At 50.5% G+C, this 21,228-nt stretch overlaps 3 protein-coding genes across 11 annotated transcripts in view; 1 reads left to right on the top strand and 2 right to left on the bottom strand.

Annotated features, from left to right (window-relative positions):
* SETD2 (SET domain containing 2, histone lysine methyltransferase) overlaps nucleotides 1-9,359 on the top strand; it is a 127,719-nt gene extending 118,360 nt beyond the window's left edge. For all 3 annotated transcript variants that reach the window (XM_037849597.1, XM_037849604.1, XM_037849587.1), the window contains 3 exons: nucleotides 5,915-5,995; nucleotides 8,024-8,125; nucleotides 8,516-9,359. In XM_037849597.1, coding sequence (XP_037705525.1) covers nucleotides 5,915-5,995; nucleotides 8,024-8,125; nucleotides 8,516-8,677 — 345 coding nt within the window. In that variant the 3' untranslated portion in view covers nucleotides 8,678-9,359. The remainder of the gene's footprint in view (nucleotides 1-5,914; nucleotides 5,996-8,023; nucleotides 8,126-8,515) is intronic.
* Nucleotides 9,360-12,184: 2,825 nt separating this feature from the next.
* Nucleotides 12,185-13,753, bottom strand: LOC119526695 (death domain-containing membrane protein NRADD-like). The gene is made up of 4 exons (XM_037826031.1): nucleotides 13,741-13,753; nucleotides 12,869-13,057; nucleotides 12,640-12,781; nucleotides 12,185-12,542 (listed from the first exon to the last, which is right to left on the bottom strand). The coding sequence occupies exons 1-4, from the start codon at nucleotides 13,751-13,753 to the stop codon at nucleotides 12,239-12,241; spliced, it is 648 nt and encodes a 215-aa protein (XP_037681959.1). The 3' UTR covers nucleotides 12,185-12,238.
* A 1,816-nt stretch (nucleotides 13,754-15,569) lies between these two features.
* The window catches only part of NBEAL2 (neurobeachin like 2), a 29,474-nt gene continuing 23,815 nt past the window's right edge, over nucleotides 15,570-21,228 (bottom strand). For 6 of the 7 annotated variants that reach the window (XM_037849503.1, XM_037849530.1, XM_037849539.1 and 3 more), the window contains 18 exons: nucleotides 20,861-21,198; nucleotides 20,681-20,776; nucleotides 20,203-20,327; nucleotides 19,965-20,105; nucleotides 19,717-19,847; nucleotides 19,521-19,630; nucleotides 19,307-19,424; nucleotides 19,107-19,204; nucleotides 18,920-19,036; nucleotides 18,247-18,336; nucleotides 18,045-18,154; nucleotides 17,697-17,869; nucleotides 17,487-17,581; nucleotides 17,118-17,234; nucleotides 16,861-17,019; nucleotides 16,634-16,782; nucleotides 16,152-16,287; nucleotides 15,570-16,064 (listed from right to left, as the gene is read on the bottom strand). In XM_037849503.1, the coding sequence (XP_037705431.1) occupies nucleotides 15,963-16,064; nucleotides 16,152-16,287; nucleotides 16,634-16,782; nucleotides 16,861-17,019; nucleotides 17,118-17,234; nucleotides 17,487-17,581; nucleotides 17,697-17,869; nucleotides 18,045-18,154; nucleotides 18,247-18,336; nucleotides 18,920-19,036; nucleotides 19,107-19,204; nucleotides 19,307-19,424; nucleotides 19,521-19,630; nucleotides 19,717-19,847; nucleotides 19,965-20,105; nucleotides 20,203-20,327; nucleotides 20,681-20,776; nucleotides 20,861-21,198 (2,405 nt within the window). In that variant the 3' untranslated portion in view covers nucleotides 15,570-15,962. The remainder of the gene's footprint in view (nucleotides 16,065-16,151; nucleotides 16,288-16,633; nucleotides 16,783-16,860; nucleotides 17,020-17,117; nucleotides 17,235-17,486; nucleotides 17,582-17,696; nucleotides 17,870-18,044; nucleotides 18,155-18,246; nucleotides 18,337-18,919; nucleotides 19,037-19,106; nucleotides 19,205-19,306; nucleotides 19,425-19,520; nucleotides 19,631-19,716; nucleotides 19,848-19,964; nucleotides 20,106-20,202; nucleotides 20,328-20,680; nucleotides 20,777-20,860; nucleotides 21,199-21,228) is intronic. The other variant, XM_037849520.1, reaches the window with a different exon arrangement.

Below are 21,228 nucleotides of genomic sequence, written 5' to 3'. Positions count from 1 at the left end.
TAAAGGGTTATTGAAATGCTGAGAGACAAAGCAATTAGGACCATTAAGGAAAGGTCCACAGGGCAGAGAGATCAGCTTTTCTTTGGGATTTGCATATGCACCTCAGGGCCTGAGCTCTGCCCTTCCCCTTTCTATGTTCACCAGAACTCCAAAAATCCTCCGCTTTTATTTTGGAGTTTTTCGTGCTGTTTTTTTCTATGCCTGTCTCCTCTCTGCTGGCTGGCTGCTCTCAGATTTTCTGGTTTCTGGTCTTAGTCTATCTATGGTTGGAGTTTGGATCAGTAGAATGAGTTTCCTATAAGGGCTGTCACTGCAGTTCTCTCTTCGCCTTCCTGGAGCTGACAGCCCCTCCTCCCACGGGAGTGAGCCTGGCAGGGAGGGGTGTGGGTCCCCTGGCCACAAAAACTTACAGATTTCGCTGATCTCAGCAGTTCCACGTTTTCATGAGTGTTGTATGAAGTATGCCCAAAGTCAGATTGCTCTGTGGTGTCCAGTCCACGCAGTTCCTGGCTTTCTACCTACTTTCCTGGAGGAGTAACTAAAACATACAGCTCACCAGTCCGCCATCTTGCCCCGCCTCCTTGCTAATGTACTTTTTTGTCTGAATTGTACACTGAAAGTGGTTAGAATGGTTTTATGTTATGTATATTTTATTATGCACGCACAACAAAAGAACGAGAGATGGAAAGAAGTTTTATTTCATTTATCATTTAGGGACATAGAGGTGCTTAGGAAAATATTTGTCAAATTAATACCTCAAGAAAGAGAGCAGATGACAGCTCATTAATTTCTACATTAAATACTCCATGTTTATTTCCATGCTCCCTAAAATTTAGTAATGAGTCTGCAAGTTGAGGAATTTATAAGTATCTATGGAAAGTAATTCAGACATTTTTTTGATAGTCTGCCTTTAATCTTTTTGATCTGTTGTCATTAATTGTGTCTGTATGGTTGAGTTTTCAGATCTGCCTTCTTACTACTTGTTTTCTAATTTTTCATCTGCTTTTATTCCATATTTCTTCTTTTCTTGCCTTTTTGATTAATTTACCTTTTCCTCCCCATATTCCATTTTATCCTTTATGTTGAATCATTTATTCCTACCTCTTTATAATGTTTATTTTTAGTGGTTGCCAAAAGGCAGTGATTGTCAAATTTCAGTGTGAGGAACCCCTAGGGTTTTAATATTTCTTGATAATACTAAAACATTCACTCTTGTTCATTCACAAGTAGGTATGCAGTGGAATTTTCCAGAGGATATATGATATGACTGCAGAAGTAAATGAGAAAATCCAGTTGTATAACTCTTATCTTTGTTCTCTAATACATAATGTGTATCTCCCCCTCCCCCATGACTGTGCAGAGAAAATCTTAATTTTTCTTTTTATAATTAGTGTTCAGGAATTTTTTTGTGATGTCCCTTGGTAGTGTTTTCTTTGTATTTACTCTGCTTGTGGTTCTTTGCTCCTTTTGGAAATACTTCATCCAGCCATTATTTTTTTCATACATTTTTTTCTATACCCTGACCCCTTTTCCTGGGACTCCAATTACATCTATGGCCTGCAGGGTATTGTCTCACAGGTCTCTAAGTCTCTGTGAAATTTTTTTTCAGCTTTTCTGTCCCCGGACTTCAGTTCATGCAGTTTCTGTTGCCCTGTTTTCAAAATTTACTGCCCTTTCCTTTTGTAGTATCCAATGAGTCGAGCCCATCCAATGGTTTATTTATTTATTTTATTTCAGATTTATTTTTTAGTTCTAAAATATCAGTTTGGTTATTTTTTCCATAGTCTCAATTTCCTCAGTGTTCATGTTTTCCTTCATGTCCTGTAGTATTTATAATAGCTTGTCTGTTAATTCCAATGTCACTTCTATTGCTTGGTCTATTTCTACTGATTTTTCTTATTGTTTTCGGTTTATATTTTTGTTTCATAAAACAAACTCATTTGAGAATCTTGAGATTGGAAGCAAGGATCAGATTGGAGAATATTATAATATTTCAGGCAAGGTGAGGGAGACTCAACTAAGAGCAAAAACATTCGAAAGGTAATATTCAGGGCTTAGCAACCAGTTAGTTAAGGAAGAGGGAAGGCTTGCCCACCCCCTCTGTCTTTAGTTTGGGTGATTATTATTCAGTCTAGGGAACTCAGGAAAGGTCAAGGGCGGGGGTGGGGTGTGGAAATAACAATGTGTGGAATTTGAAATAACCACAAGATTCAAGATAGAAATGGCTGGTGGATAGTTATCAGTAAATTGGTGGTTGTTAGAAGCCTAGGCCATATACAGTGTGACTTAAGGAAGGTGTGTAATGGGCAGAGAATTCTGTGAAGAGTGCCATGTGTTGTGAGATGGGTGGTAGAAAAGCGTTTGTTGATAAAACTAATCATCCGTGAGAGCCAGCCCACCTTCTCGGTTTCCCTCCAGTGTTGTTCCCTACTGTTGGTCATCTTAGAGCCTCTCTTCCCAATGTCCATCATGTGGTGATGTGAAGTCAGAATTTTTCAAGTCTTCACTTTGAGAAACCCAGACCTGATTTATTGCTGACTGCTTGCAAGATTGAGAGACAACAGTTTATTTAGTGCTGCCTTCTGGCTTTTAATTAACATTCAGTCACAAAATATACTAAATGTCCTCTAACTGTGTTATGCTAAAATAGTAGTTGCAGAATATTTATTGAATTGAGAGAGTTGCAGAGGATTAGAGAGTTGCGTCTTTTCAGTTGATAGTCCCATCTTCTTTGGAGTCAGGGGCAATTTGTAAAAGGATTCCAAATGAAATCACTTACTGTTGGTGGAGAGGGAACCAGGAAATCGGACTAGAGAGGGAACAGTCAGGATCCAGAGTGCAGAACCCAGATCTCTGTTGAACAGATGGTTAAGTTGCTCAATAAGCAACTGGTCATCAGCTGGGAACCAGAGAGAAACCGCTAGGACTGTACTATACTGAGGACCTTAGTTCCAGGATTTTTATGAATTTACTTCCCACTGAGTGGAGCAGATGATGCTTATATGTCATCAAGAGTCAGGCTTTGTTTTTTGGGAGAACTAAGGTCAGTTGTGCTTTGTCTAGAACTATGTAATGATGTGAATTCTTTTGTTTTTCTGCTACAAGAGTTGGTAACAACTCCGAAACAAAATATACTGAGTTTTTATTATTTTCAAAAACCGTTCTTTCTTAAACTTTTAATTGATGTATATATGATCATGGATACCTGTTTATGTGTGGCAAAATTTAGGTTAAATCATGTATAGTGTATCTAATGACTAAGTTTCTCCTTCTGCTTCTGGATTCATGCTGCCCCAAAAGATACAGTTCCTTACTGAATAATGTTTTAGATTTCATGTTCCAAACGGTATTTAATTAAATTCAGGGAGAGAGGAGCATTATCCTGCTCTTCCTTTGTCAGGACTCATGTCTGTAAATCCTCTGTCAGGCCACACTCCTCAATTCCAAGGTATGTGGGCTTTCTGACATGGGTCATGTCTGTATACATAATGAAGGATGGGATTTGCATTTGTTGTTTTACACAGTCAGTATGTGGTTTCCAAGACCACCCAACAAGCTTAAGGCCATTCCCTACTAAGCCATGGGTGTCAAACCTCACCTCAGATAATGTGAAGGTACTTAGGCTTCCCTTGTCATATTCAGACCAGATTTCCTAGGGATCCAGATGTGCCACAGATGAAAGCTGACAGCAAAGTCCTCTTGTAAAGACCGTAAGCTTTGTCTTTCTGCCGGCCCTCTGCCTGTTGATCATCTGCTCACATCTGTGCCACTGCTTTCATAGTTTCCCACCAAAGTCCTCCATTGACTGGATGCCCATGTGAGCCAACCTAAAGAAACAAGGCAAACGTTATCATTGAGAAACTGGGAACACTTTACCTTTTTTACATATAACTCCACCCCCCTTCCCTGGTAGGTTCTTGGAATAATTGAATCTCAGTGAGGCCACTCACTGCACACTTGAAAGTAGACATACCCATGAAGTACTCCCAAGAGTATTTCATTTTGGTTCATGATTTCCACAGTGTAAGTCTGGAACCCTTTGTTTGAACATTTCCTTTCCCAGTCCCAGTTGCATAGTGCTTGAAAGGACCAAGAAAGCTCCTAGACACAGAGATTAGTGGATTGGGCTCCATAACTGTGTTTTTAAAGCCCTACAAACCTCAGCAAGTCAAGGGATTAAAATAGAAAGCTATTAATATGCACTGGACTTATTTAGCTTTCCGAACACATAGCCCATTCAGAGGGAAGTAGAACATTTCTGTGCACACAGTACCCTCACTGAGAGCCTGACCTCTTTCTTAGGACCAGGAGCCTTGAGATAGTTGTCATCCGTGAAGGGGCTTTCTGTACATGTTGCTGTTACTACTCACTTCTGTGTTCTATAAGAAAATAACTATGGCTATGTTAAAGTTTTCTTGGCCTTTTCAAGCAATTCTTGATCCATTGCTACCTGAATCTTGTTGTGAAGCATGCCCCATGCTCTGTCTACAACTAGAAAAATATAACCACAAAATCCCAAATGAAACATTTGAAAATAGTTATTTGTGTTGTTTTGTTTTGTTCTTGAAAACAGAGGCTGGATCTCTGTGTTCTTCCTACCCTGCCATCCATCCACTTGCTCTCACAGCTAAGGGAAGAAAGTTGAAAAATGGAAAATATGTAAAGCTTTTACAACAAATCAGAGAAAGCTGAATTGTAGCAGCCCAAAACCAAGGGAGCATCACCTTTGTCTCAGGCCAGGCTAGTGATGAACAGCTTCTTCGTCACTAGGACCTTTGTACTGTTTATGGATATGGAAGAAATAGAACCAGGGGATGGTCAAGGGAGTAAAGAAAATTCTCTGCTGTTAAGTCCCCAGCAAAAGCATGAAGTATGTATAACAACTGCAGCTACTGGATCCATCTGAAGTGACTTGTATTCAAAAGGGAATGCTGATAATTCTTCTTTTCTATAGAAAAGTACATTTCCAGGAAAGGGGCTGAAGGATGGTAGGGGAGCAAAGGTGTAGAGAGGTGGCCTGCATGGCAGTTGCTCTCAATGCCAGGGCTGCCAGTTTGTCACTTCTTAGCAGTGACTGGTTAGAGGGAACTAGCCAGCCCTGCCATCCAGCAGTGCTAGAAGGGAGTGTTTCCTGGGTTTGTCATCTTGACAGCTTAGAATGGAGTGTCTTTTGTATCTTAGCATCTATTCATCTGCTTACTGGCTTGGATGACCCTCCCCTCCTCTCCACTAATATTTTGATAGCTCTTTAGATTTTCCATTTCTGAACTGGAGGTGCCAGCCTCCAAGGAGCCCCTCTGGCATGCTGTGACTGTCTCCCATAGTCCAGCCGGTCCCACCTTTGGTGGAAATGTGATGATGAAAATCCAAGGAGACTGGAGAGATTTGGACATGGGTCATGCTGCAGTAGGACCTTCCAGTTAAATGGCAAAAAGTTTTCAGAACAGAGTATTTTTCCTTTGTCCTGGATTCCTTGAATGTCAGAGCCCAGACCTCAAATATTTGAGTCAGGTGGAGGGAACCAAAGCTCAGACCAAAGACATGAGTGGTCCAGGGTTACACGCACAGTACATTGCTCTGCAGAGAGGGTGACCCTAAAACAACTGGAAACATTTAGCTACATCAAGGATGTAGCTTTGACTTAGGATAGAGGATTGGAGCTTGGTTATAGGAAGGTGGCCAAAGCCAGCTGACAGGATGAGAACATGAAGTGTTAGCAGATTAGCTAACACTGTAACAGTTAGCAGATTAATTCCATCCAGGCTGTGCCATGAGCCAGGGCTCCTGAACAGATCCTAATACCAGTAGTCAGGTGTCCCAATTTGGGAAAAGATATGGGGGTTCTAGGACAGCAGAGCATCACTAAGCTAAACTTCTCATGCCAGTACTATTGTATTTTCTCTTCCATTTCTAGACCTCGAAAAAGCCCAAGACAGCAGAAGCAGACACCTCCAGTGAGCTGGCCAAAAAAAGTAAAGAAGTATTCCGAAAAGAGGTAGGTTTGGGGGTTGTGGGCAGTAAGCTCCTCAGGCTTGAATCTGAGCCATTCCCTTTCTTGCCCTAAGTATGCACATCTCCCTTACCCCAAGATAGCTAAGAACACAAGGTCTTCGCTTGTGTGTCTTGCTGAAGTGCTGTTTTTCCTATTGCCATCTCTTCTGTGACTTGACAGGAGCTCCTCTACAGACCAAATTTACCTCTTTCCCTATAGGCTTTCTTTGTCTTCCGTGGCAAATGAAAGGTATTTGTATTGTTAGTCTACCCTGCCTTTGGGTATTCCCCTGTTTTTATGATTTGATTGTGTAGTTGTTATATGGTGACATATTGGTATGGTCCTTTATAGCTGGGTAAGCACTTTCATATCCATTATCTCATTTCATCCTCACAACAGCCCTCGAGTTAGGCAAGATGGGGATTGTTGTTCCTGTTAATGTAAGTGAAAGAACTCTAAGGTTCAGAGGTGGCAAGTCATAGCCAGAAGACTTGAACTCAGGCCTTCTGGCTCAAGTTCTAGTTCTCTTTCTGTGTGATTTCATTTGGCTGCCTAATCCTCAAGAGACTGGGGGGAAGTAGGTCCTTTTTGTGCAACTGGAAGTTTAGCGTCTAGCCATCAGGATGCTAAACTTTGTCTCTGCCTCATGGTATCAAATTCTGAATTCCAATCTTCACTTGTTGATTGAAGGTGCTCATAGTCTTTTGGAAGAAATAGACCTTTAAATAAGCGATGAAGCTTTGTGAAGAATGTGCCATCATGGGGCTAGAGGCCACCACTGAAGATGTCAGGAAGGGCTCTTGAGGGGTTAGAATTGACCAAATGAATCAGGAAGGGATGAAACTTCAGACAGTAGAATGTACAGAGAGGCAAGAGGGAGCATTGTCTCTTCCAGGGAGTTGTGAATAGTCCCACAGATAGTAGCATAGACTATGTGAGGGGTGTTAGAAGACAAGGCTGAACTGTTTTTTTTTTGTTGTTTTGTTTTGTTTTGTTTTGTTTTATAGAAGGCCTTGTTTGTCTGTAAGTTATAGCATATCCTTGAGGGATTTTAAGCAGGGGATAATGAAATTCCTCTGGATGCATTTGAGGGATGGTTTCATGGGGGAGTGTATAGAAGCCAGAAGACTGCTTAGGGTAGAAGCCTTATCCCGGGGTAAAATTTAGTTTTTCACTGTCCTTTCATGAAATTATTGATGTTTCAACCCAGCCAACCAGCAGTTATTTATTTAGTGCCTACCTTGTGATAGTTATAGCCTTGTTCTTTGAACATCTGAAGGCTCATTGAATTCCACAAATTGATAGATACACTGTTGAAGGCCACCTGACAAAGTGGCTGTCACTGGCCTCCCCATTCCCGTGTTCCCAGGGATCTTAGCACCACGAGTACTTCTAGAGATGAGGTCCTATGCCTGAGATCTCTTGAGAGCCACTGGTAGGTCAGACACTACAGAGACAGCCCAGAAAGACTATGGAAGTTGTAAGGGTAATTTTGGACATTGGAAAGGTTCCTACCCTGAATTTTCTCCTGCCACTAAGTCATACTCTGCTTCCATTTGCTTACATGGCTGTGGTATGGATCAAATGAAGGATAATACTTACAGAAACTAAGAAACCTTCAACTTCTAAACCTAGGTTTGCTGGGGCTGAGCCTCCTGGTAGCTCTAGAGTGCCTGCTCTGCCCTGCCTCTAGAGGGCAGAGAATCTTGCTCTTTATTCTGAGTATACAAGGTCCTGGAGCTGCCCTGAGATTCAGCAGTGAAGTCCTGCTACTGGTTGCTTCCATCTACCATTCTAACTCAGTCTTGCTCAGTCCATCCAAAGGAGGTCTTTTCCTCTCAGGGCTGAGCGAAGATCCATTTCTCTTATACCTCTGGCATAATAGCATTCTTTTGTCCATACCAGTCAACCTGTTGGAAGAAAAGAGAAGGATTGGCTAGCTCTACTTGCTGCCTTTTCAGGTCATGTCCTCAGTACTGTCCCCTGCTCTCTGGACTGTTGAGCAGCATCTTCTTTTTCCCCTGCTTGCAGATGTCCCAGTTCATCGTCCAGTGCCTGAACCCCTACCGGAAACCTGACTGCAAAGTGGGAAGAATTACCACAACTGAAGACTTCAAACACCTGGCTCGCAAGGTACTTGGCTTGCTTCTTGTCTGTCAGTATTCTGGGCAAACTGTATACTTTCTAAGGAGGCCTGTTTTATCACAGAAAGTATGGTTTTCCTTGTCAGGTGCCAGGAGCTGAGGACCCAGGAAATGGGAGGGTAGGTAAGGGGTTGGGGGTATGGGGAAGAGCACCATCTCATTTGAGATCAGTTCTCAGAGAAACTTCTAGAGCTAGGCTTCCCCTTTCTGGTAGTCCCAGCTCTAGCCTGCCCCAACCTACCCCCTGTTCAAGTTCTAGTCGTGGTGATGGGCCCCAGGACAGCAGGCTGAGTTACAATGCCTCCCATCCCCTCATTCCACACCAAAATCAATTCCGTTCTGATTAGTGGCTGTCTCTTTCTTTCCGTGTCTTGGACAGCTGACTCACGGCGTTATGAATAAAGAGCTGAAGTACTGTAAGAACCCTGAGGACCTGGAGTGCAATGAGAATGTGAAACACAAAACCAAGGAGTACATTAAAAAGTACATGCAAAAGTTTGGGGCTGTTTACAAACCCAAAGAGGACACTGAATTGGAGTGACTTATGGGGCCAGGGTAGAAGGGCAGGTGATCAGGTAGAACAGACTCTGGGAAGAAGAAATTCTATGGGCCCTTTCTGTCCCACCCCACTGGCAGGGCCCCAGGACACATCACCCTGGGGAACTCAAACCCTGCCGATTTCAGTTGAAAGCCACAAAAATTGAGCTCCATCTACAAGAAGCAATGCTGAGTCGTGAGCTGTTGGAAGTGTGGTTTGAGGCCCTCAGAACCAAGGGCTTAGGGAAGCTCCCCTCCCCCTAAGACTCTGGCCTAGGCCTAACTCCCCGACTCTCAAACCTGGGTCTCTTCCTCAGCGGTGCTGTCAGCGCACAGACCCATGCGCATCCCTACCCCACACCCCTTACCCTGATGGTCTGTATTATATTTTAATGTATATGTGAATATATTGAAAATAATTTGTTTTTTTCCCAATTTTTGTTTGGTTTTTGTTTTGCTTTTAGCCGCTACGTGCTAGGATCACAGGAAGACTTTGTAAGGATGGTTTAAGTTCTCCTGCAAGGTTTAATTTGTTATCATGTAAATATTCCAAAGCAGGCTGCCTTGTGGTTTGGGCCAGCCTTGTGCTATGTTGATAAGATTGATTTACTGCTTAAAATCACTTTACTTTATCCAATTTTTACTGAACTTTTTATGTAAAAAATAAAATCAATTGAAGAACTTGCCATGTGTTTTCCCGAAAAGTTAATCAGCCAAGACGTGAGTGGGTGGGCTGGGGTAAGGGTTGATAATGCTCATGTGCAGACATGTTGGTGCAGTGATGTCCCACTATGAAAAAGGAGAGAGGGTGCCCATAGGTGTGTGGAATGTGAACTTGATCCCTGAGGTTGGAGTTCATTGCAGGCCGTGTTCCTGCAGGTCTCACTGTGGCTGAGGCAGACATCTGCCAGTTGACTGACACTAGTGGACTTAGATCCTGTGGCTGTGTTCAGGGGTAGGGTCAACTTGCACATGAATTCCAGAGTGAAGGAAGAGGTACCAAGTGGTGCAGGGCTTCTTTGCTTTTGTTAACAAGTCAGTCAAGAGAAAAGTAAATGTGTTTTCCTCTTTATACTTGGCTGGAGAGAGGCATCGAGCCTTTTCCCTCCGGATGAAAGTTCCCCAGGCCTGCTGGAATGCTTGTTTGATGTTTGGGTCCCTAACTTCCTACTGTGTCCCTGACACTGGACTTGGACCCTGGAAGGGAGGACACTAGAGGACCCCTATAAAGGGGTGTAGTGCACAGGTTGTGATGAGAATAGCATATGTGGACAACATCCTGGAGGATGCGGGGCTAAACAGAGACCTCCCTCAATGGACCAGGTATCTGGGCAGTGAGGAAGGCCAAGAACTTCAGACCAGACTTTGGCCCATCTTTGCAAACAGGCTGATCCCACCTGTTCCTCACCAGACTTAGGGAAGAGGCAAGCCCAAGCTGTGTCTGGCCAAAACTCTGGGTGGGTAGACAGCAGTTAGAATGCTCACTGCCTGCTGGGCACTGCGCTAAGCACTTTAAAGCTCAGGATTGCATTTATTTAATCCTCACAACAACCCTCAGACACAGGAATTGGCACTGTTTGGATGAAACTAAGGCTCAGTAACTTGCCCAATGTCCTAGTATTAAAGGGTTTGTTAAAAGACAAGCATATCCCTATTTTTGAAGTTATGATCATTAGACATGCTACTTAATATATCCAAAGTATTTCCCCATGATACTGCAGTCTTCGAACTGTTCAACATGGTATCAAATGGATAGACCATAATTTACTCAACCCTCTTAACATTTTACAGTTGTGTCTGTTAGAGAATGTTTTAATTAATGTGACTGAACAAGGGTTTCCTTTTTGGTGGGTTCGCAGTGGGGAAGGGGGTGAGCCATATGCACTGTTGCTTGCAACCAGGTGGTTTTGACTTGAGACTCCAGGTTTCAGATTTTCCAAGGAAATTTAGGCAGCTTTTCATTAAAGGGTAGAGACCATGGAGGTGTCACATTTCAGGCAAGACATCTTTGAAGAGGAATTCTCAGTTATTTAATTACTCCCTGCTAAGTTTTTTTCAAAATCTCTTCCCCTTCCCCATTCTCCTGGACACTCGGGCTTAAATATTAGGTTACTCCCGAACCTGTTCATGGCCACTCGATGCAGGATTTCACATCTGATAAAATCCTCAACCACACTGTGGCTGCATCCCTGCTGAAGTAGGTCTCATGTCTCCAACATGCTGGTCTGATTCTGGCTGCCAAAGGCTGAGCTGTTTCAGGATGAAGGTGGGTTATAAACCTCCTGGTCTTATTTAAAGGAAAATATTTACAGGATTAAGCACCCCTGATAAACTGTTTCTGAGGAATAACTGTAGCAGCACCCTGTGATGAGTTTATGGCTCCCAGAGCAGCCAAACCCACTTACATCTCAGTTCAGCAAAGGGACAAGATCTACCCCAGATCCCACAGTGACCTGCTGGATCCCACATCTCTAGTTTGAGTGACTGTGCTTCCTTTACCCTCTGACCCTAGTGGACATCATGGGCTCTGGTAGCCATAGTCCCTTCCTACGCAGGGTCTGTCTGCTTTAGCAACAACTCTGTCCTACCTACCTGCTCCTGCCTTTGGGACGGGCATATTTGTGGGGTGCATGTTTGACTGCAGCTATCTTTTCCTGAACTGCCCCTCACCTGGGTGGGAGGGATAAACTGCCTAGCTTTGGTGGATGCCACATAGTGGCTATGGAAGCATATTTGGAACTTCTTCTCTTGAGTCTTATGAGGAGAGCCCTTTCTTTTTCTCATTGAGAGGTGACTAAGGCCCTTGGTAACTAACTTCCCAAGACAAGCCTGCCTATAGTCTTCCTTTGAAACTAATCATATCACAAGTCAGAAAAATGGCCTCAAGCCCAGGACCTCCAAGCACCAACCCGAGTCTTAGGGGTGAGGATACCTACTGAATGTGCCATTTTATTTATTAGTTATTGTTCTCCAGCTAAGGAAGCTGAAGCTCAGAAACATGACATAGCTTCCCAGAATGAAACAACCAGTGAATGACAGATCAAGGATATGAAATCTTGTCTGTGTCCACAGTTCATGCATCCTCTACAGGAGCACACTGCCTGTGTGCCATGCTGCTAGGAGAGAATGCTCACTCAGCTGTGGCCCTCCCCTACACTAGAGACCCCCACCCTTTTCTGAGCTTTTGCCTCATAGCCCTCAAGTGCCTCACAGGCTCGAAGAGCCAGATAGAGCCAGTAGAAAAGTCCAGAATCTCCTTTAATATGGGATACAAAAGTAGGAAAAAAAAAACAGCTGAGGCTAGGAGGAAGTGGAGTGAGGCTCAAGAGGGTAGGACCACCAACCTTTACTGCCAACTATCCCCTACCCCATACCCTGGTTCCTGTCCTGGAGGGCAGGGCAAGGGGAGGTGAATGGTGACTGGATCTTCGATGTCCCCTCAGAGCAGAGCAGGCTGAGGCCAGCAATGCCAGAAAGCCCATGAAAGGCAGGGCATATGGGGAGGTGGGAGAGGTAGGAAGTACCAGAGCTGATTCTCTGAGAGGCCAGGCTGTGAAGGCATCTCTCACACCACAGAGCAGCCATCAGCCCAGAGGCCCAAGACCTGAACCACATCTTCACGGCCCATGGTAGCCAGGGTGTCCTCTAGCACCCTGAGGGTGGTTCTGCTGCCTTCCTGGACAGTCCAGTCCCTTAGCCGGGTGTAGGCTGGTGCCTGGCCCTGGGCCATGGTCTCCACAGCCTCAGCCTGAGAGCCCAGGTGGCCTGCCAGGCCCTGCCAACCCTTGTCCAGTTTGCCAGACACCTCCAACAGCCACTCTACTTCTTCCTGCTGCTGCTGAGGGCACTCAAGCTCAGAATATGGCCCTGGAGTGGAAGACAGGAGGTTCATGTGAGGATTAGGCTGGGGGCTGGGCAATGGGGAAGGGCTAGGTCAGGACTGTAATTTGGGGAAGGGGGCTCACTCTGGCTGGAGTGCTGGCCTGCAGGCCACCAGGTGAGTCCAGGAAGATAGTGCTATCCCTGTGCATCTGGTCCCTGTTGAGGCCCCCTAGCTCTGCAGTCTGAGCCTTGGCCAGCTGCTGCCCTTGTTTATGTGAGCACCAGCTGTGGGGAGCAGGGGGACCTGCCAACTTGCTCCCACCATCACCAAGACAGGGAAGGGGTGCCACAGGGCAGTGCCCAGACCCCTATCACTTGAAGGCCACGTAGGCCAGTAGACCAAGGACCACAGTAGCCAGGAGGGCACAATAGACCAGCATCATGCTGCCTGAAGTGCCTGGAAGCTCAGGGAGGGATGGGGAGGAGGTATTGGGGGCCAGGGCTCCCCCTGTCCTCACCCACACCCCTTCCCTGTCCCAATTCTGCCCCCTGAGAGTCTTATCTGTAGGTGAAAAGGACAGACCGTGTCAGGGGCAAAAAACCAAAGCAGGGTTCCTGAGTAGTCTCATCTAGGTAGACCTTGCTGCCAAAACGGTTTGAAAACAATAGTCTCTACTACATAGAGTTGGAAGCTCTTACCAGTTGACTGGCCCATGTTTTCACCCTCATTTCTGTCTCCCCCTGCTGCCATTCCAGACATCTAGCCAGATGTGCCCTGCTCTCCCATGCTTCCAGGCTTCTGCTCTTGCTGTTCCCGTCACCTTCTCCATCTAACAACCTGACAGGAATCCCCTTCTCTTGTTAAGTCTTCCTTGATATCTCCCAGAGTTCTCCCTTGTTTGGCTCCAACTGAACTTCCTCTGTTTGTCTATCATGGCACTAAAATGTGTGTCTTGTTTCCCCAGCCAGGTCTGGATTGTGAGAGGCTATTGATTCATGTTGGTCTTTATGGGGGCCTCTGTTACAGGAGAAATGTTTGCAAAATAAAACAACCAGAAGAGAAGTAAATGCTGCTGCTCTCTTCTGTCTAGAGGGACCACCCCAACCCCAAACCCACTGCAAACAGGGCATTGGGGATAGGAACTCCAGAGCCTGTGGACTTGTGTGTGGACTTGTGTGTGACTACCCACCTGGAGTATCTCACAGCCTGCCCAATGCCCCAGTTCTGGATGGAGAGGTACTTACCTACATGGACCATGTCCTCCTTGTGGCTAGAGCTGTAAGGCATGGCCCTGCCAGCTGGCAGGACTCTCTAGGACTGTGTCTCTTGGAGAAGAGGTTGGAGCATTGTAGGCAGCACCCAGGTAAGGGAGCTGGGAGGCTACTCTGCTGAGTCCAGAAGGGGCTATGTGCAGACATGGAGGAAAAGCCTCAGACCTGACACTGGGAATCCTTTGGGTGCTTCTCCCCCCACCCCATCTGGACCAGTTTCCTCCTTTGTCAGCTGGGGTGGGGGTATCAGGTCCCTGACAGAGATCGCCCCAGCTGACCAAAGTTGGAGGGGCCAGAGTGCAGCCCAGGATGGAGGAGGGTAGGTGGGAAATCACTGTGTCTTAAAGATCTTGGCAAACACCTGGTCTGAGTCCAGGGATGGGTAGCAGGGGAGGAAACTCCGGTCCCCACCTCAGCCAGACCCAGACCCAGATGGGTGGAGACTTACTGGCCAATGGGAGGCCTAGCCCCAGAATTCTCAGCCTGAGCTCAGGAGCCCAAAAGTCCAACACTCTCAGGACTTCCTGGAGTGCCACTTCTCCCACTGCTGTCTCCAAGATCAGTGTCCAGCCCTTGCCTCCTGCTCAGAGGCTGGCAGGAACGGTACCTCGTGGAGTTCAGCAAGGGCAGAGGCCTAGCAGGCCCAGAAATCTCCCAGTCCTGTGTCTTCTGAAAATTTGGAGGGGGCCTAGAGGCCAGCAACCCAAAGGATGAGGCCACTCAATCCCAGGACCCATGTAGACCTGCAAGGCCAGTCCTTTTGAGACTTACTTCCTCAGTCCTGGAGAAGAGAAGCCAAAGATCTGGACTGAGGGGGGATCTTGTCTGGAGAAGGGCCCTGCACCTCTCCAACATCCACCCTCCATGCCTGGCCAGGTCTAACCCAAGGGCTCCAACCTCACTTCTCTGCGCCAGGCCTTGTGTCCCATGCCTGAGGCTAAGTGCACAGGTACAAGCCAGTGCTGCAGCCACCTGCCCCTTCCACATGTGAGATGTGTACGTTTTTTGTGACTTTCTACACGAGGGGCCTTCCAGAAGTCCTGGTTGATGGGTGAGCCCATGACCAGCAAATGCAGCTGCAGAATGGCCTGGCATCCTCCCCGCCCATCCCAAGCTGGGGGATTGAAACTGGCCCTTATTTCCATGCCCACAAAACATACAGACCCAATGAAGCACCCCTCACTCCCACAATCTCCTGATTCCCCACACACATTCCAACACAGATGTAGGCACCACGACGCACACCGCCCGCGAGATCGCGGGTCTCCAGGCAGCCCCCGACACTTTCCGCCCAGCACGACCCGGGGCTCTACTCCCTACCCACTCTTGACCTGCGATGGCTGCCCATCGCGGGTCCTGGGATCTGCTCGCCCTGGGGCAGACCGAGAAGACGGCGTGTTGTCCCTGGGGAGGCCAGGTTTTGTTCCATGCGAGACGCAGGCGGCACAGAAGTGCCTCAGAAGAATGAGGGAGCGGTACGGGAGGAGAAGAGACCAGGAAGTGGCTGAGCTTGAGGGGCCGGCCACCCGACCTCTCGGCGGTCCCTCTCCAGTCCCCCGCAGGACCGCGGACACTGTGCCTGACTGGGACGACGGGAACGCTTGAATGGAGTGCAAAGGTGACCCGGTAAAAAACTGTGGAAGTGAAGACCACGAGCCGGGGAGAGAGGAAGGAACCGCGACCCGCGGGGCAGAGGGGGGAACAGGTGGGGGAAACTGAGGCCCAAGAGGGACAGAGACCCTGGGACGGTAACTACCGCAGACCGAGACGTCGCGCGCACTAAACATATGCGGAGGCCAAGCAACTACAAAACCAGGCCTGTTTTATTGCCGAGAATGAGAGAGGGGAAGGGCAAGTCTTGGGGATTAAGGCCACGGCCCGTCCCCAGTGCTCCTCCGGGACGGGTTCAAGAGCCGGGAATCCCCGCTCGACTGTGCAAAAAGTGCTGCTGCGCCGCAAACGCCAGCGCTGGGTTTCAGGCGGCCCCTCTGCCGGCGAGGGGCAGGACTTGGTGGAATAACACCGTCCCCACCAATCCCTGAGCTCGGCGGGGGTGAGGCTCCGCCCACCCCCTGAGAGCGGGCCGACTGCCCGCGCGGTCACCTCCTCCTCGGCCTTCCCGCCGACTCCTGGGCGGGGCCTCCCGGAAAGAGCCCTCTGGGGGCGGAGCCTGAGCAGCGGGGCGGGGCAGACCCTCAGCTCGCCACTCCTGGGTTATACTCTGTCTCCCCAGAGGACACCTGGGAGATGCGCCGCGAGGACCGCCACAGCTTCCGCGCGAACTGACCGCTGCGCACCTGGCGGGAGTAGGAGCGGGGTAGGGTCAGCCCGGCGCCCTGCCTCCACCCCCACCCCGCCCGAGACCTCCCTGCCCCTATCCTCACCTCCGAGGGCTGCCCTGCGCCCACCACGATAAGCTTGCCGTTCTCCAGGCCCACGAGCACGTGGCTGTGCTCCTTGGTCACCGCCACGCTGCGGATGGGCACCTTCATGGGCAGGGGAGGCGCGGCCGGGAGCAGTCTGAGAGTGGGGCAGACAAGAATTCACAGCTGCGAGGGGGTTTACATAGAAAGGCAGTCTCTTCCTTTGCCTACATGCCTGCGGAGGAGCCCACCCTCTCTGTCCTCATTTGAAGGATGGCTAAATTGAAACCCTGATACATAGAGAGATCTCCCACAAGTGTATGGCAGGGGAGGCCCAGGGAAAGATCTTTCCACTGGAGGATGAAGACGGGAGACAGGCCTTGAAGAAGGTGCCCAAGGACATGCAATGGGTGAGTGTGAGTTGACAGGGAGGCACCCCCTAGTATCCTCGGCCAACAACCATCACCCTGAGGGTCCATGAACCCATAAATGGTGGAGCTCACTTGTTCAGGTGGAAGATGTGCAGGGCACATTGGGCTGTTCCCAGCAGAATAAATTCCTCGGTCACTGCCAGGGCAGTAGGCTCCTCTGTCAGGGCCTTCGAAGCCCGCAACCTCCCATTCACCGAGTACAAGTGCAAGGAGTAGGTGACCTGGAGGAAGTGGGAGGTGTCAGCAAAGATGGGATCCCAATTGCCCTTCTGCCTTTGCAGGTCACCCTTTCCCCATACCTGGGCCCCTGGACGGTTTCGTGCTGAGCTCTGTACCACAATCTGACCCTCAGACCCCAGCGCCAGGTGGGACACAGGTCCAGGCAACGCAGCACCTGGAGGCCTCAGCACCGCCACAAACTGGCCACGGCGTACAGTGTGGATGATCACAGTTCCATCCTGTGGGAAGGCAGCTTAGGGTGCTGGGCAGGAGCCTCTGGGCTTCCGGGGCAGTGCCCAGCAAACTTGCCCTCCCCAGGGCACATGCATACACGCACCTCAGCTCCAGACACAGCCATGTCGAGTTCAGTGCTGATGGCAACACAGCTCACTGCAGCCTCATGCCCATATAGGACCTGCACAGGCTTTGGTGCCAGTCCTGTTGACAGACCACCCTGTGGAGAGCCAGGGATGACTCACGATAAAGGGTATCCCACCACCCTGACCCCTGGGTAAGGAGACTGAGACTCAGGAAAATGAAAGCCATGTCCAAGACCAGACAGCTGAAGGGTCATGGAACCCTCAACTTGCTCACACTAGCAGAGGGAAGGGGAAGATGGGAGGGCAGGACTAGAGGCCCACTGAGGGACAGATGGGCTGCAGGTCCTGACTCTGGGGACTGTCCACGGATTGCCCACCAGGTGCACCTGCTGCAGGAGCCGCCACACCATGCACGTGGCATCCCTGGAGCCTGAGATGAGGTAGATGCCACAGATGTCCAGTGCAAGGCAAGTCACTATGTCTGCATGGGGAGGGGAAGGTACACAGAACAGAGCAGTCACACCTTCCCTGGCCAGCCTCGGATCCCCACCCTCACCTGCATGCCTCACCCGTGCCTGCTTCAAGTCTACCCATACCAAGGTGGCGGCTCAGCTGGCTCAACAGCTTGCCACGGGGTAGTGCGGTCACTCGCAGGCTGCCATCCCAGTGGCCACCGCTGAACAGCAGCTTTCCATCAGGGGCCACCGCCAGTGCTTGCCCACTCACACCGCTGCCCGCCACCCACGGGCCACTCAGCAGTCGCTGCGTCCTGACCCAGTGAGGGGGGAGGCATGTGAGGCCAGGCCAAGAGGGAGAGACCCAGGCCCTCAGGGACCTTGGGCAGACCTCTTCCCAGCAGCTGGCCTGTGTTTTGATTGAGTGGGGAGATGACTCAGGGTGCAGGGTGTTTATAGCCCACCCCTGCCCACAGCCCTCTGTCCTACTTGGGGCTGCCCATGTTGGGGTCTTTGCTGAAGCTGAAGTAGTTGCTTATGTTGCGGTCATAGGGCAACCAGCTGTGGGTGCCCAGCAGCCCATTGGCACTCACGGTCACCTGTGGGCAGGAGGGGGCAGAGGTGGGCTTGGGGCAGAGGTGGGTAGGGGGTGGAGCTGAGGTGGGACTGGGGCCCTTCCCACTGTACTTACCAACAGGTCTGGGGAGCCCTGGGTGATGAAGGAGTGGGGCTGCCGGTGGGGGACGAGGGCCAGCACCAGGGGCATGTCTTTACTGATGACCTGCAGGGTACATTGCAGGGCTGGCTGTGCCCAAGTGGCCAGATGGGGCCTTTACTACACTATCTGCTTCCTGAGGTGTATACGGAGCCCAGGGGCCACAGGCTAGGTGTCAAAAAGGCAGAGTTTCCCCCCAAGAAACAAGCATGAGACCCGTGGGCCTTCAGGATAGCATCTCAGACAGTGAGTGAGAAACTAGGACAAAGAAGATACTTCTGGAGTCTTAAGCTCAGTCCTGTTCCTCCTACCGCATTACTCCACGTGCGCCTAGCCCTGCTGGAGAGAGAGAGCGGAGCCCAAATACCAGTCAGGCCTGTTGGCAACATTCCGATATGCCGGGAGGCAGGCGAGGGAGGGTGCCTCGGGCTGGATCCCTTCTTCCTGGTCTCCCCAAGGCTTTCAGAAGATGATCAGGTGGGTCAACACCTTGCCCTGACCCTTGCAAAAAGGGCACTCCCTCCCACACACACCTCTTGCATTTAGCTCTTTTTCCAAGATACCTTAATTTCAGTGGCCTGTATTTAGACTCCCCAGCTGCCCCTAGAGATTGGTAAGGGCAGTGAGTGAGAACCTGCCTTCCCCTCACCTCTGCAAAGAAGGCCTTGAGCTGGTGCAGGTGCTGGAAGATGCTAGGTGAGTTAGTGTCCAGACGTGCAAGGCGATGGGCTGCTTCCTCAGCAGAGAGCCGGGCTGGATGGGGCTCCTGTGGGCAAGGGGCCGGTCAGCACCACAGGATGGGCATCCCTGCCCACTATGCTCCAAGCCGGCCGTACCTTCAGCAGCTGACAGGGTGTCTGCCCAAAGTTTCTGATAATGCCCTCCAGAGCCTTTCGTTCCCGCTCATCTGCCACATGGTCCAGGTCCACGGCCCCTGGGCAGGCAGGCAGAGCAGTCAGGCCTCCCTCTGCTCTCTGCCCTCACGGTTCCTCACCTGCACCCCAAGCCCCCCTTGAGAACAGGACACTGCTCTTACCCTCATAGGTGCAGTAATAGAAGACATTGAGGGCCTCCTCAGCTGCCGGCCCCCGCTGCTTGTAGCCAAAGATGAGGTCGATCCACTCATGCAGGTGAGCAGACACATACTCTGACTCCTGGGGATCAGGGAGGGGCAGTCAGTCCAGGGAAAGTTGCACCCCCACCCCGACCCTCACCCCAGACTCCCCGCCTCTGGGTGGTCACCTCCTCACCAGAGCCTGGCGGTGCTGCTGGATGAAGTCCTCAGGGGAGCTGGCCCACGGGGGCAGTACCACATCGCCCACCTTCTCATTGGTCAGCTGGAGGCAGCCCAGGTCAAAGCCTGGCACGGGGGGCTGGGTCACCTGGATGCAGGGGCACCCTCCATCCCCATGACCCCCACTCCCACGGCCAGCACCTCGCTCCTACCGTTCTGGTTCTCCAGGAAGTCCGGGAAGTAGAAGAACTCTGGGATGAGCTCCTTGACATCAGCAGGGCTCTCCAGGCGGGCCTGCCAGGCAGCTGCCACTGAGTGGAACTGCCGGTCAGAGCAGTCAAAGCTGGGGGAGGAGCATGGAGACCAACATGAGGTGAGGAGAATGGGGACAGAGAAGGGGAAGGCGTGGCTGGGGGAAAAAAGGGAGCCTGTGCCCCATTCTGCCCACCCCGCCCCGCACCGGCCACTCTGCAGCTGGACATGCAGGGAGGTGAAGGGCTCTGTGCGGATGAGGTAGTGCATCACGCCCGCCGCATTGGAGTAGTGAGTGCCATAATGGAACTTGTCAATGTTGCCTGCCGGGTCCTCGAAGCTCTCATATCTGGGGCCACAGGTAGGGGGAAGTGAGCAGAGGCCCACCCCTCACCTGTCCTGCCTCCCCTCCCCCACCCTGAGCCTGGCCTTGCCCATATGCTCACTTCTCCCTCACGAGCTTGGCATGCTTGGGGTTCACCACACCGATGGGCCTGGACAGGTCCCGGAAGACGGCGGGGTTGCTGAGGTCCAGGATTGGGGACACATAATCCTGCAGGACCCAAGGGAACTGGCCACCCACCCGGGCAGGGGCTGCATGAGGGCCCTGTCAGCCTACCTGTCCACCCCGCCCTGCCCTCCCCCTCAAGATGGACACAGAGCCCACAGATGGGGCACCACCACTTGGAGGGGCCTGTCCTGGGACAGGATTCCTGTGAGGGAGAATAGAAGCTTAGAGGGAGGGGAGTGGGGCTGAGTGCGGGGGACGTGTCGGAACAGAGGCCAGATCTCTGTCAGTGCTGTATATACCCAACCCTGAACCAAACGCAGGGCTTAGTCCACTGGCAAGTGTCTACACTTAGGTGACTCAAGGGCTGACAGATCAGAGGGACGGGGTGGAGATTTGTGCAGTGGGGCCCTCACCACAGGGTACTGAGACAGATCATTGTAGGTCCGCCCCGCAATGGTGTTGAGTTGCATCAAGTACTCGAAGTTGGATATCTCACGCTGTACCCATTTCTGGAGGGCAGGGGCAGACAAGAGGTGAGCCGGCTAGTGTCCAGGACACCCCCACCCCCACACCTCACACTCCTGGGCTCCCACCTGGGTAAGGCCGGAGGCACGCAGCATCTCCTGGGGTGAGCGGTTGCCTAGGTAGCTTTGGGTGGGAGGCCGCAGGCGCAGAAGGCACGAGTATACCTGGTTCCGTACCTGGGTGTGGGACGGGAGAGGGCAGGGTTGGGGATGAGGGGCAACTAGGCAGGCCTGGGGGACCCGACAAGGGGATGAGGCTGGGATCCTGCCTACCTTGCACGGGAAGTTGAGGAAGTAGTTGGCCTGATCGATGAAGAAGAGCTCAAGCGCTGACCGGCGCAGGTTGAAACGCCGCAGGTAGACCTCACGCAGCTGGGCCAGCGGGCGCCGGAAGTCATGGCCGATGCCTGTGGGGAGGAGCAGTGGGTGTGGGAGTC

Source organism: Choloepus didactylus, chromosome 1 (genome assembly GCF_015220235.1).
Source record: "Choloepus didactylus isolate mChoDid1 chromosome 1, mChoDid1.pri, whole genome shotgun sequence".
In the NCBI taxonomy this organism is placed as follows: Eukaryota; Metazoa; Chordata; class Mammalia; order Pilosa; family Megalonychidae; genus Choloepus; species Choloepus didactylus.
The sequence above is the reverse complement of the archived record's forward strand: the minus strand, read 5'-3'. Positions and strand labels throughout refer to the sequence as shown.